This window comes from Bufo gargarizans, chromosome 2, assembly GCF_014858855.1.
Source record: "Bufo gargarizans isolate SCDJY-AF-19 chromosome 2, ASM1485885v1, whole genome shotgun sequence".
NCBI classification, from domain to species: Eukaryota; Metazoa; Chordata; class Amphibia; order Anura; family Bufonidae; genus Bufo; species Bufo gargarizans.
In genome coordinates, this window is record NC_058081.1 from 386,924,342 (window position 1) to 386,938,895 (window position 14,554).

General features: G+C 44.8%; 1 protein-coding gene across 4 annotated transcripts in view; it reads left to right on the plus strand.

Moving 5' to 3' along the window:
- LOC122926323 (DNA repair protein RAD50-like) overlaps nucleotides 1-14,554 on the plus strand; it is a 131,241-nt gene that overhangs the window by 75,779 nt on the left and 40,908 nt on the right. For all 4 annotated transcript variants that reach the window (XM_044277698.1, XM_044277699.1, XM_044277696.1 and 1 more), the window contains exons 6-8: nucleotides 8,599-8,803; nucleotides 9,556-9,684; nucleotides 12,268-12,433. In XM_044277698.1, the coding sequence (XP_044133633.1) occupies nucleotides 8,599-8,803; nucleotides 9,556-9,684; nucleotides 12,268-12,433 (500 nt within the window). The remainder of the gene's footprint in view (nucleotides 1-8,598; nucleotides 8,804-9,555; nucleotides 9,685-12,267; nucleotides 12,434-14,554) is intronic.

Genomic DNA, 14,554 nt, shown 5'->3' on the forward strand with positions numbered 1-14,554 from the left:
ACTTACCACCCAAATGAATTTTACCTCCTTTTCTTCTCACTAATGGAGCTTTCATTTGGTGGTATTTCATTGCTGCTGGCATTTTTACTTTTTTTGTTATTAATCAAAATGTAACGATTTTTTTGCAAAAAAATGACATTTTTCACTTTCAGCTGTAAAATTTTGCAAAAAAAACGACATCCATATATAAATTTTTCGCCAAATTTATTGTTCTACATGTCTTTGATAAAAAAAAATGTTTGGGCAAAAAAAAAAATGGTTTGGGTAAAAGTTATAGCATTTACAAACTATGGTACAAAAATGTGAATTTCCGCTTTTTGAAACAGCTCTGACTTTCTGAGCACCTGTCATGTTTCCTGAGGTTCTACAATGCCCAAACAGTAGAAAACCCCCACAAATGACCCCATTTCGGAAAGTAGACACCCTAAGGTATTCGCTGATGGGCATAGTGAGTTCATAGAACTTTTTATTTTTTGTCACAAGTTAGCGGAAAATGATGATGATTTTATTTTTTTTATTTTTTCTTACAAAGTCTCATATTCCACTAACTTGCGACAAAAAATAAAAAATTCTAGGAACTCACCATGCCCCTCACAGAATACCTTGGGGTGTCTTCTTTTCAAAATGGGGTCACTTGTGGGGTAGTTATACTGCCCTGGCAATTTAGGGGCCCAAATGTGTGAGAAGAACTTTGCAATCAAAATGTGTAAAAAATGACCGGTGAAATCCAAAAGGTGCACTTTGGAATATGCGCCCCTTTGCCCACCTTGGCAGCAAAAAAGTGTGACACATCTGGTATCGCCGTACTCAGGAGAAATTGTGGAATGTGTTTTGGGGTGTCATTTTACATATACCCATGCTGGGTGAGAAAAATATCTTGGTCAAATGCCAACTTTGTATAAAAAAATGGGAAAAGTTGTCTTTTGCCAAGATATTTCTCTCATCCAGCATGGGTATATGTAAAATGACACCCCAAAACACATTTCCCAACTTCTCCTGAGTACGGCGATACCAGATGTGTCACACTTTTTTGCAGCCAAGGTGGGCAAAGGGGCACACATTCCAAAGTGCACCTTTCGGATTTTGCAGGCCATTTTTTACACATTTTGATTGCAAGGTACTTCTCACACATTTGGGCCCCTAAATTGCCAGGGCAGTATAACTATGCCACAAGTGACCCCATTTTGGAAAGAAGACACCCCAAGGTATTCCGTGAGGGGCATGGCGAGTTCCTCGAATTTTTTATTTTTTGTCACAAGTTAGCGGAAAATGATGATTTTTTTTTTCTTTCTCTTTTTTCCTTACAAAGTCTCATATTCCACTAACTTGCGACAAAAAATAAAAAATTCTAGGAACTCGCCATGCCCCTCACGGAATACCTTGGGATGTCTTCTTTCCAAAATGGGGTCACTTGTGGCGTAGTTATACTGCCCTGGCAATTTAGGGGCCCATATGTGTGAGAAGTACTTTGCAATCAAAATCTGTAAAAAATGACCGGTGAAATACGAAAGGTGCACTTTGGAATATGTGCCCCTTTGCCCACCTTGGCATCAAAAAAGTGTCACACATCTGGTATCGCCGTACTCAGGAGAAGTTGGGGAATGTGATTTGGGGTGTCATTTTACATATACCCATGCTGGGTGAGAGAAATATCTTGGCAAAAGACAACTTTTCCCATTTTTTTATACAAAGTTGGCATTTGACCAAGATATTTTTCTCACCCAGCATGGGTATATGTAAAATGACACCCCAAAACACATTGCCCAACTTCTCCTGAGTACGGCGATACCAGATGTGTCACACTTTTTTGCTGCCAAGGTGGGCAAAGGGGCACATATTCCAAAGTGCACCTTTCGGATTTTGCAGGGCATTTTTTTTACACATTTTGATTGCAAAGTTCTTCTCACACATTTGGGCCCCTAAATTGCCAGGGCAGTATAACTACCCCACAAGTGACCCCATTTTGGAAAGAAGACACCCCAAGGTATTCCGTGAGGGGCATGGCGAGTTCCTAGAATTTTTTATTTTTTGTCGCAAGTTAGTGGAATATGAGACTTTGTAAGGAAAAAAGAAAAAAAAAGAAAAATCATAATTTGCCGCTAAATTGTGACAAAAAATAAAAAATTCTAGGAATTCGCCGTGCCCCCCACGGAATACCTTGGGGTGTCTTCTTTCCAAAATGGGGTCACTTGTGGCGTAGTTATACTGCCCTGGCAATTTAGGGGCCCAAATGTGTAAGAAGTACCTTGCAATCAAAATGTGTAAAAAATGGCCTGCGAAATCCGAAAGGTGCCCCTTTGCCCACCTTGGCTGCAAAAAAGTGTCACACATGTGGTATCGCCGTACTCAGGAGAAGTTGGGCAATGTGTTTTGGGGGGTCATTTTACATATACCCATGCTGGGTGAGAGAAATATCTTGGCAAAAGACAACTTTTCCCATTTTTTTTATACAAAGTTGGCATTTGACCAAGATATTTTTCTCACCCAGCATGGGTATATGTAAAATGACACCCCAAAACACATTCCCCAACTTCTCCTGAGTACGGCGTTACCACATGTGTGACACTTTTTTGCAGCCTAGATGCGCAAAGGGGCCCAAATTCCTTTTAGGAGGGCATTTTTAGACATTTGGATCCCAGACTTCTTCTCACACTTTCGGGCCCCTAAAAAGCCAGGGCAGTATAAATACCCCACATGTGACCCCACTTTGGAAAGAAGACACCCCAAGGTATTCAATGAGGGGCCTGGCGAGTTCCTAGAAATTTTTTTTTTTTTGCATAAGTTAGCGGATATTGTTTTTTTTTTTTTGTTTTTTTCTCACAAAGTCTCACTTTCCGCTAACTTAGGACAAAAATTTCAATCTTTCATGGACTCAATATGCCCCTCACGGAATACCTTGGGGTGTTTTCTTTCCGAAATGGGGTCACATGTGGGGTATTTATACTGCCCTGGCTTTTTAGGGGCCCTAAAGCGTGAGAAGAAGTCTGGAATATAAATGTCTAAAAATGTTTACGCATTTGGATTCCGTGAGGGGTATGGTGCGTCCATGTGAGATTTTATTTTTTGACACAAGCTAGTAGAATATGAGACTTTGTAAGAAAAAACAAAAACAAAAACAAACAAAATTTTTTCGCTAACTTGTGCCAAAAAAAATGTCTGAATGGAGCCTTACCAGGGGGGGGTGATCAATGACAGGGGGGTGATCACCCATATAGACTCCCTGATCACCCCCCTGTCATTGATCACCCCCCCTGTAAGGCTCCATTCAGACATCCGCATGATTTTTTACGGATCCATGGATACATGGATCGGATCCACAGAACGCATGCGGACGTCTGAATGGAGCCTTACAGGGGGGTTATCAATGACAGGGGGTGATCAGGGTAATCACCCCCCTGTCACTGATCACCCCCCCTGTAAGGCTCCATTCAGACATCCGCATGATTTTTTACGGATCCATGGATACATGGATCGGATCCACAGAACGCATGCGGACGTCTGAATGGAGCCTTACAGGGGGGTTATCAATGACAGGGGGTGATCAGGGTAATCAGGGTGATCACCCCCCTGTCACTGATCACCCCCCCTGTAAGGCTCCATTCAGACATCCGCATGATTTTTTACGGATCCATGGATACATGGATCGGATCCACAGAACGCATGCGGACGTCTGAATGGAGCCTTACAGGGGGGTTATCAATGACAGGGGGTGATCAGGGTAATCAGGGTGATCACCCCCCTGTCACTGATCACACCCCCCCCTGTAAAGCTCCATTCAGACGTCCGCATGATTTTTACGGATCCATGGATACATGGATCGGATCCACAGAACGCATGCGGACGTCTGAATGGAGCCTTACAGGGGGGTTTATCAATGACAGGGGATGATCAGGGTAATCAGGGTGATCACCCCCCCTGTCACTGATCACCCCCCCTGTAAGGCTCCATTCAGACGTCCGCATGATTTTTACGGATCCATGGATACATGGATCGGATCCACAGAACGCATGCGGACGTCTGAATGGAGCCTTACAGGGGGGTGATCAATGACAGGGGGGTGATCAATGACAGGGGGTGATCAGGGAGTGTATATGGGTGATCACCCGCCTGTCATTGATCACCCCCCTGTAAGGCTCCATTCAGACGTCCGTATGCTTTTTGCGGATCCGATCCATGTATCCGTGGATCCGTAAAAATCATACGGACGTCTGAACGGAGCCTGACAGGGGGGTGATCAATGACAGGGCGGTGATCAATGACAGGGGGGTGATCAGGGAGTTTATATGGGGTGATCATGGGTGATCATGGGTGATCAGGGGTTTATAAGGGGTTAATAAGTGACGGGGGGGGGGGGTGTAGTGTAGTGTAGTGTGGTGTTTGGTGGGACTGTACTGACCTACCTGAGTCCTCTGGTGGTCGATCCTAACAAAAGGGACCACCAGAGGACCAGGTAGGAGGTATATTAGACGCTGTTATGAAAACAGCGTCTAATATACCTGTTAGGGGTTAAAAAATTCGGATCTCCAGCCTGCCAGCGAGCGATCGCCGCTGGCAGGCTGGAGATCCACTCACTTACCTTCCGTTCCTGTGAGCGCGCGCTCCTGTGCGCGCGCGTTCACAGGAAATCTCGCGTCTCGCGAGAAGACGCGTATATGCGTCCAGGAGGAGTAAAGCAACCACCTCCCGGACGCATATACGCGTACAGCGGTCGGGAGGTGGTTAAGCTAGGTTAGAACAGCTCAGTTCAGCTCTGCATAATGCACATTAAACACACACAGCTTGGCAGTACGCATATTATACACACACAGCACTGCTACATGCACATTATACATACACAGCTCTGAAGTACGCATATTATACACACTCGGCTGTACTGCATGCACACACACAGCTCTGCTGCATATGCATGTATACACACACAGCATTGCTACACAGACACACACAGCACTGCTGCATATACATGCATGAAAATCAAATCACGGTCACCTGACCAAAAACTCCTTTTAGGGTTCCTATCTATATGTTAAAACTTTAACCTTTATTATTTACTTTTAAAACAAAAATACTCAGAGAAACCAGTACTACAAAGTATTTAAAAAATATCAGGTTGCAGTTTCGGACTAAGTCAGTTAATTTGTCTTTTTTGGGCCGCTGTTGCTCGCTCTACATTCTATTTAAGAGGTGGTTAACCTCATGGATACTCTATTGCCATGTATAACCACATGTTAGCAGGTGTGTTTTCATTGGTGAATTATTTGGTGTCCCTATAAGTCCTAAGTATAGGAGTTTCTATTGTAAATAGATGAGATGTATTCCTATATCCCTATGCGACAGACATCCATCATTCATTCACATATCTCACACTCTGGGAGATCAGGCAGTTTGCCTCCGAACATTTGCACAATATGTATTGAGCTGGACAATGATTGCTACCCTACTAGTTGTGGATCTTGCCCTATACTGCAACCTGTCTAAAAATTGGAGATTGTCACTACCCCACTCGACATGTTTTGCCGCGATGCGGCTTCGTCAGGGCAGTTGGGGTGATATACATGCATGCATACCCACGAATGTGTACCAGTACGTCACGGTGGTTTAGATAATGTATGTGATGGGCTGCTGTGGTGAGCCCACTCCATACGCAGCAGGTGCCGGCTGTATAATCCAGCAGCCACCTCACCACACTGACAGGGAATGGAGATTGCGCCAAATCCAGTCATTTAACTCCAGGTTAGGCAGAGGGATGAGGCTTCCTCTGCCTTCCAATCATAGCCCCTGCAGTGAAATCTTGGGGCTCCGATCAGTTACCATAGCAGCCTGGATGCTTTTGAAGCTTTCCAGGCCTGCCATGGTTAGCTCCCTACTGAACTGTGCATGCAGCACATCTCCGCAGGGAGCGTGTCAAAAACACTGACGTCTGAATGAGGCTTAACAGGTTGAACTGGACAGATGCCATTCTTTCTGGTTTGCCTTACTGATTAGCGGTTTTCTTACGGCTACACAGCTGTTCAGTCCCAATCCCTTGAGTTCCCTTCACATTGTGCGTGTGGAAATGCTCTTACTTTGTTGTTGTTTTTCTTCGATTTGATTTCATCAATCGTTTAAGTAATCGCCAATCACGATTAATCAGGATTTCTTTCCCGCCACGTTTCTTCCTCGAATACGATGGGTCCCGACTATCCTTCCAGTTATTAATAATGCATTGGACGGTTCTTAACCCAATTTTAGTAGTTTCTGCAATCTCCTTAGATGTTTTCTCTGCTTGATGCATGCCAATGATTTGACCCTTCTCAAACAGACTAACATCTTTTCCACGACCACGAGATGTGTCTTTCGACATGGTTTTTTAAGAAATGAGAGGCAACTCATTGCACCAGTTGAGGTTTAATAACTTGTTGCCCATGCAGTAATTATCCAATAGGAGGCTCATAACTCTTTGCTTAGTTAAATCCAGGTGGCGACTTTTTATTTTTTTGGACAAGGCAGTGTATGTTACTACAAAAGGTCCTTCAGCTGCACTTAATAGGAGCTTTCATCTCCTTTTCTGCAGTAGGTAGACCTTCAGGATGGAGAGGGCTGTGTCCTCTCCATGTACTGTATATATATATATATACTATATAATATAGAATGGTGTCAGGCGGGGAAAGAGAAGCGTGCAGATGTACATCTCTCTCATTAATCCAGCAAAGTGCCACACCATTAAGAAAGCAGTGACTGTAGGATTACCTTGACTGTGAACTATAAGACACAGACACTTTTTTCCCCAAGAGTTTTTCTTGCCTAAAACATCATCTTGTAGTCCAAAAAATAAAGTAATTACCTGCACTTGCATGCAAAAGTTGGTTGAGGCACTCAGTTTTTGAATTTCTTTAAAACATGCAGCATTAAATGTATGTGAGGCATGTATGAATTTCTCACATCTTAGGGTACTTTCACACTAGCGGTAGGACGGATCCGTCAGGCTGTTCACCCTGTCGGATCCGTCCTGCCGCTATTTCACCGTGCCGCTGGACCGCCACTCCGTCTCCATTGACTCTATTGGGGACGGGGGAGGAGCTCCGGCGCAGCACGGCGAGAGGCCGCCGGACTTAAAAGTCGGACATGTCGTAGTTTTAGTCCGGCGGCCTTTCGCCGTGCACTGCCGTGCTGCGCTGGAGCTCCGCCCCAGTCCCCATTATAGTCAATGGGGAACGGAGCTGAGGTCCGGCGGCCCTGCGAAATAGTGGCAGGACGGATCTGACAGGGTGAACAGCCTGTCGGATCCGTCCTGCCGCTAGTGTGAAAGTACCCTTACAGTTCTTACAGATTATATTTAAGTTGCTTAAGTACTCTTCTTCTAGACCCAATTTATGTTTATAATAAAACATTTTTAGGCCTAATTGGAATGTATGAACTCTGCCCATGTTGACCTTTGAGGTGCATATAAGGCTACTTTCACACTGGCGTTTCTGGGTCCGCTTGTGAGATCTGTTTCAGGGCTCTCACAAGCGGCCCAAAACGGATCAGTTCAGCCCCAATGCATTCTGAATGGATAAGGATCCGTTCAGAATGCATCAATTTGGCTGCATTTGGTCTCCGTTGCGCTTTTTAGACTGTCACTAAAACGCAGCTTGCAGCGTTTTGGTGAACGTCGGACTATGCAGAGCCAAACGGATCCGTCCTGGCTTACAATGTAAGTCAATATGGACGGATCCGTTTTTCACTGACACAATATGGTGCAATTGAAAACTGATCCGTCCCCCATTGACTTTCAATGTAAGTCAAGACGGGTCCGTTTTGACGTAGACTTTTTTTGAATGAATAATGCAAACGGATCTGTTATGAACGGATACAAGCGTTTTCATTATTGGTGCAGATACAAGACGGATCCGCACCAAACGCAAGTGTGAAAGTAGCCTTACTTCGCTTTCATGCAGTTTTTATGAAAAATGTTATCCAATTTTAAGAAAAGTAAAAGTACACTTTGACACAAAATAGCATGACTGTGTCTTTGTGTATAAAGTGCTGAGTAGCATTTAGAAAATGTGCTTGGTCTCTGTCTTCAGAAAAAATATTGGTATCGGCAGTTTATGATTTTTTTTATTTTGTCGTTTTAAAGTTTTATTTGTACCTGTCAAAACTGAAACTTGTCCAGGCTTAAGGAGGTGCAAATTGTCCAAAAAACCCTGGCAGCAAAAGAGTTAAAGCACTGCATACCCTGCTTCCTCTCTCTGCGGGTACTAACTTAGAAGGGGAAAGCAGACTCTTGATATAACTGACAGATACTGGGAGAAGTGTTCTATTGACATCTGTATAAGTAGCGTCACATACTGCTAGTTTTAAACTTCTGCTTGAGCACCATTTGAATTTGTGGTATGCAACCATTTAGTACTGCTCCTCTGCAGACTTCATGTGTCTGTGCACTGCCACCAGTAAGGTGCCCTATGCACCATTTATGTGTGCATGTGTATTTGTTAAACAAGATGTGTGCATCTAGTAGGTATGTTGTTTGTGTAAATAAGCATAGGCACTACAAAAATAGCGCGTTTTAGTTATAACATTATGGCAAAACTTATACAACTATGGAAAACATGCAGTCAATTTTATTTTGTATTTTAGATACATTAAAGCCCTAGAGACTTTGAGGCAAGTGAGATTGAAGCAGGCTCAACGTGTGAAAGAATGTCAGGCAGAACTTAAATATCTTAAACAGAACAAGGAGAAAGCCCAGGAAATCCGAGACAACCTCCACAGTAAAGAAACACAGCTAGCAGCTTCCAGAGAGAATGTGAAGTCTATTGATAATCAACTCGAACCTCTCAAGGTATTCTTCAGTCAGGCTCCTTATCATTTTTGGTATATGGCATGTCAAATTATCACATAGCCATTTTCACTGATTTGTCAGTGTCAAAAGTCAAACTTCTCTGGTTGCTTATAGGATACTTGGCAGTGATGACATCGTCTGGTTTGAACAAATCCAGTTCAGGTTATAGGTGTTGGGAGTCTCCACATGATCTGTTTGTAAGGAGTGAGCCAAAGTTTTTGGCCGTTGTTGAGGGACATCAAGGCATAAGTACTGCACCCATGACATGAGCAGACATGGTGTTCTTTTTTCAATATGTGATCTGGCTTCAGCTAACAAACGGATACAATCCTGGCATTTCTTGCTGTGATCAGGTGATACATTGTGATTGCCAGGACCCTATATGCACTATAATTGCTGAATCTTGATTTTGAAGTGGTTTCTGTGATTGTTAAAGGGGTTCTCCAGAAATGAAAGAAAATGAAAATACTTCAATATTACTCTTTTTTTATAAATATATTCCCAAATACCTTTCATTAGTTATAATGGCTCATTTTGTTTAGGGAGCAATGCTCAGGAGAATAAAATGGCTGCTGTTCTACTAGTAAACAGAAAACCTGTCCTAATCACACAGCATCCTCTTCTCTGCTTCTAGAAGGGCTAATGGGACCTTGCAAACATAGTACAAGCACTTGAAAGTGATACTTTATCATTTAAACCTAGTCCTTTTTTGTTTATAGATAATGTAATCAGAATGTATTTTCTTATTTTAGAGTCATCTATCGGACATTCAGAGAAACCTTTCTAAAGTGATGAAGTATGACAATGACATCAAATCTTTGGAAAGCAGGAAAAGAACTATGGAAAAAGATAATCAGGACCTGGAAGAGAAAATTGAGAAGGTATTACAGTACAATATTATTTGCTAGTATATCATACTTTACCACCTATTAAAAAAGGCCTGCCACCATTTATTTAAAAGGGTTGTCCAAGTTATTTTTTTATTCTTTGTATGTTTGTAACTAATCAAATGTAAGGGGTTTACAATTCACTTACTTTATCTGCAGAGGCCCCTTTCTTAGATTTTTTTTATTTTCTTTAGTGGAGTTTAAAGGTGCAAGATTAATTTACATGACATTTTCCACATGTCAAGAAATCCATCAAATGAAAATACAAAGTCAACATACACATTGACATAAGACGAGCAAAAGAAATAAAAAACATTTTGTGGTACATTATCCTTGATATATTTATTACTTCCTGGACTCAGCAGGGTTTCTGACAGTTATCATTACAATTCCTGAACAGCATCACACTTGGCATTTCAGGGACTTTAACTCAGGTGGCTATTGGTTGCATAAGAATTCCATATCTCCTACCAGAGCCTACATAGACATATAGATATGAAATCTTATCGAGAATTTAACGTATAAGTGGATGCACACCACTCCCCCGACACTTTCTCAAATTTCTGAGGGCACCCCCTGTGTATGTAAACTACTTTTTCTAAAGGAATAATTTGATTTACTACCTGTTTCCAGTGGTGAACATTAGTCATCCTATCAGCCATCCATCTAAGGGCTATTGCTTTCCTAGCCAGGAATAAGGTTTCCTCCAGGAATATCCTGTGATGATGAGACCACTGCTCCTTGTCTACAATTCCTAATATACACATCTTGGGGCAAAGAGGAACATTTCCTGGCACTAAATCTGACAGTAAGGATGTCACATCTCGCCAAAAACTTTGCCTTTCTTAGATTTTAGTGTCACATGACCTGTGATGTCAGCCTCTCTCCCTGCTCTGATGAAGTCTTGTGCACAAGCCTGAGGAGCAGGTCTGTGTCTGCACGAGGCATCACTGTGCTGGCCACACACCCTGCACTGCTGTCTGCCCTGAGTCTCCCTCCCACTGGATTCTTTAGGAAAGTTTAACCCCTTCTACCATCAGCAGCACAGACTTAGGGATGGAAGCTTTGCTGAGCAGCTGAAGGCAGTGAAGAGACAAATGCTGGCCACATGATCTGCCCTCCTCATCCTGCAGACACAGAGCTGACAGACTGGAGGAATTCTGTTGAGCATTGCACAAGAACAGGTAGGGTGAAGATCCTGTGTGTATCAGCAGTGTCATTGTACTGCTGGGACTTGTAGGTCTACACATACAACATGCTGCTGAGTATCCCGGCAGTCAGACATTTCAGTGTTATTGCAGGCAAACAGAGGCCACAAGAGAATTACAATTAGGGAAATGAGTAAATTAATATTTATTTATTTTTTTTGAAACTTGCTTAGCTTTTGTATATATTGCTGACCTTCAGATTTACAGTGCCGTATATGTATATTTACATAATTCGGACAGCCCCTTTAACTTTTCTGTACAATACCAAGGCCCGTTTTGTAGGCTCTAACATATTGTATATGTTAAAAACTATCGGAATCCTCGAAAACACCTTTAGATGGAATCTGTCAGCTCTGAAACACCCCCCAAACTAGAGTGGGGTCTATAGTGTGAGTCCAATTTTCATTACGACACCAGGCGCCAACAAACCAGCAGTAAGGTATATTGAGAGGACTCCTCTGAGTCCTCACCATTATGTGACAGATTCCCTTTAAAGGGACACTGACAGGCCCTATAAACCTATTTAGTTATTCCTATGCAGTCATAGATCTATTATAGTGTATTCCAATTATATAAGAGTACCCCCTGTCCGCATTGTAAACCATGTAAAAATTGTAACTTTATATTCATCTGTCAATCACATTTCTTTATGCCCAAGGGGTGTTTTTTCTCATACCTTTGTGCCCAGCTGCGCCTCAACTGTTGATTCCTACCGCCGCCCAGCTCATTATTATTCACTGCGCTGGGTGGCTCTTACATTCCCCGATCCTGTCAGTTCCCGCCCATGCCCGATAGACTTATGGGCATTGGCCTCAATCGGACCATCTGCGCATGCGCCGGCACCCTCCCAAGCCCGTAATTTAATGCGCCTGCGTCCGATATCTCCTCCTCGGCATTCGTATCCAGCGCTTCAGAGCGCTGATGTCATCAGAAATTCTGATAGTTAACGCACCTGCGCCGGCCAAGAAACTCTTTTCTCCGCTGACAAGTTTGGGGTATGTAAGAGCCGCCCAGCCCAGTGAATAATAATGAGCTGGGCGGCGGTAGGAATCGACAGTTGAGGCGCGGCTGGGCACAACGGTATGAGGAAAAACGCCCCTTGGGCATAAAAATATGTGATTGACAGAAGAATATAAAGTTGTTTTTACATGGTTTACAATGCGGACAGGGGAATACTCTTATATCATTGGAATACACTTTAATAGCTCTATGACTGCATAGGAATAACTAAATATGTTTATAAGGCCTGTCGCTGTCCCTTTAAGGATTCACATTAGTAAAGAAGAATTTATAAGACATGTGGAAACATTTTGGAGACTTCATATGTACTGTATGATTGTGTGTATGATGCAAACTCTTGTAATTGTAGGTCTTTCAAGGAAGTGATGAAGAATTAAATGAGATGTATCAAAATCACCAGAGAACCGTGAGAGAGAAGGAGCGAAAACTTAATGACTACCAGCGTGAAATTGATAGAGCTGTTAAAGACTATCAGAGATTCAACCGAGAGAAAGGAGAACTGCTGGTGCAGCAAGGTCTTTTGCATTTTTTTTCTTTGAAACTTTTCATTTCAACAGTACATTATTCACAGTTATAATGGACATTGCACGACTAGGGCAGAATTGTCCTGGAAGTAACTGTATTTAGGAAATGCTTGTATTTCCCTTAAAGATGACCTTTCACCACTCCTGACATGCCTGTTTTAATAGCTACACACTGTTACAGTTACTCCCCGGCTAGCTGGGAGCTGGACCACTTGTATAGTCTGGATCGCGGTTTAGGGAGAGAGAGAGAGAAGCCGCTTCGTCACGATATCCATAAGGATCCTGTAAATGTAGATTAATCGCGGTCACGATCTTTCAGCTAGGATAATCCTTCCCTCCCTCCACAAACGAGTCAAGGCTGCGATTTGAAGGTTAAGCAAGACCGATGTTTATTGGCTCGGGGTCTCCTTTTTATGCAATCCTGCCCTGGAAAGGGCTACATTTACATGATTACCACAATACACAATTACATGTCTAGTACAACCCCCATGTCTCCTCCCCTCAGATAAACATAATTTATCTTTAACATAATTAACCCACACACAATGTTACCCAAGTTCTGGATGTACCCCAAAACCAGGGGGTACATCTTTACATTCGGTATCCTCAGACAGTCCTGGTGTAGGGGAACAACATATCCAAAATCCGGTTCCGTCGGTCCAAGGGTTCGGGAGTTACGGGTCCCTGAAGTCCTGACCGACTGCACTGACTTTTCAGCCGAAAATGGTTTCCCAAGCTTTGGTCCTGCGGCCGGTCTCCGCTCGTGCGCCCAAAACCCCACGAAACCCCTGCAAGGTTTAGTCCTTCCACCGAACGGCCGGTCGGTCGGCAGCCCCAGCACGAATCTACGCTGTTCTGGAGGACTCAGCAGCGCTCGCCTGTCTGCGGATCCGCCCTTAGATCCAGGCGACTGCTGTCAACCACCGCTGTTCGGGCGTAAGACGGCCGCGACCACGTGCAAGGTCCCGAAATGGCGGTTACCCATGCCCAACACAAAGGACTTGTGCCGAACCATGCGAATGGCTGAACAGAGCTGGGAGGCAAAATGGCACTTAATTGCACACAGTGTAACTAACAGTTTTGTAACAGTGTAACTAGCATTTTTGTAACACACACATTCCCCATGTAATAGCAATTCTGGAACATCTAGTCTTGTGACTTTATGTTGTGCCATTCCTTTTTTTTTTCTACTAGAAGTTATGAATTGCTAGCTGTCTGTAGTAATGGTACAGAGGGGTCTGGTCGTGGGTCTGACGGGGGTCTGGTCGTGGGTCTGACGGGGGTCTGACCGTGGGTCTGGTCGTGGGTCTGACGTGGGTCTGGTCGTGGGTCTGACGGGGGTCTGGTCGTGGGTCTGACGGGGGTCTGGTCGTGGGTCTGACGGGGGTCTGGTCGTGGGTCTGACGGGGGTCTGGTCGTGGGTCTGGCGGGGGTCTGGTCGTGGGTCTGACGGGGGTCTGACGGGGGTCTGGTCGTGGGTCTGACGGGGGTCTGGTCGTGGGTCTGACGGGGGTCTGGTCGTGGGTCTGACGGGGGTCTGGTCGTGGGTCTGACGGGGGTCTGGTCGTGGGTCTGACGGGGTCTGGTCGTGGGTCTGACGGGGGTCTGGTCGTGGGTCTGACGGGGGTCTGGTCGTGGGTCTGACGGGGGTCTGGTCGTGGGTCTGACGGGGGTCTGGTCGTGGGTCTGACGGGGGTCTGGTCGTGGGTCTGACGGGGTCTGGTCGTGGGTCTGACGGGGGTCTGGTCGTGGGTCTGACGGGGGTCTGGTCGTGGGTCTGACGGGGGTCTGGTCGTGGGTCTGACGGGGGTCTGGTCGTGGGTCTGACGGGGGTCTGGTCGTGGGTCTGACGGGGGTCTGGTCGTGGGTCTGACGGGGGTCTGGTCGTGGGTCTGACGGGGGTCTGGTCGTGGGTCTGACGGGGGTCTGGTCGTGGGTCTGACGGGGGTCTGGTTGTGGGTCTGACGGGGGTCTGGTCGTGGGTCTGACGGGGGTCTGGTCGTGGGTCTGACGGGGGTCTGGTCGTGGGTCTGACGGGGGTCTGGTCGTGGGTCTGACCGTGGGTCTGACGGAGCTTGGGGGACTGATCGGGGGTCTGACGGAGCTTGGGGG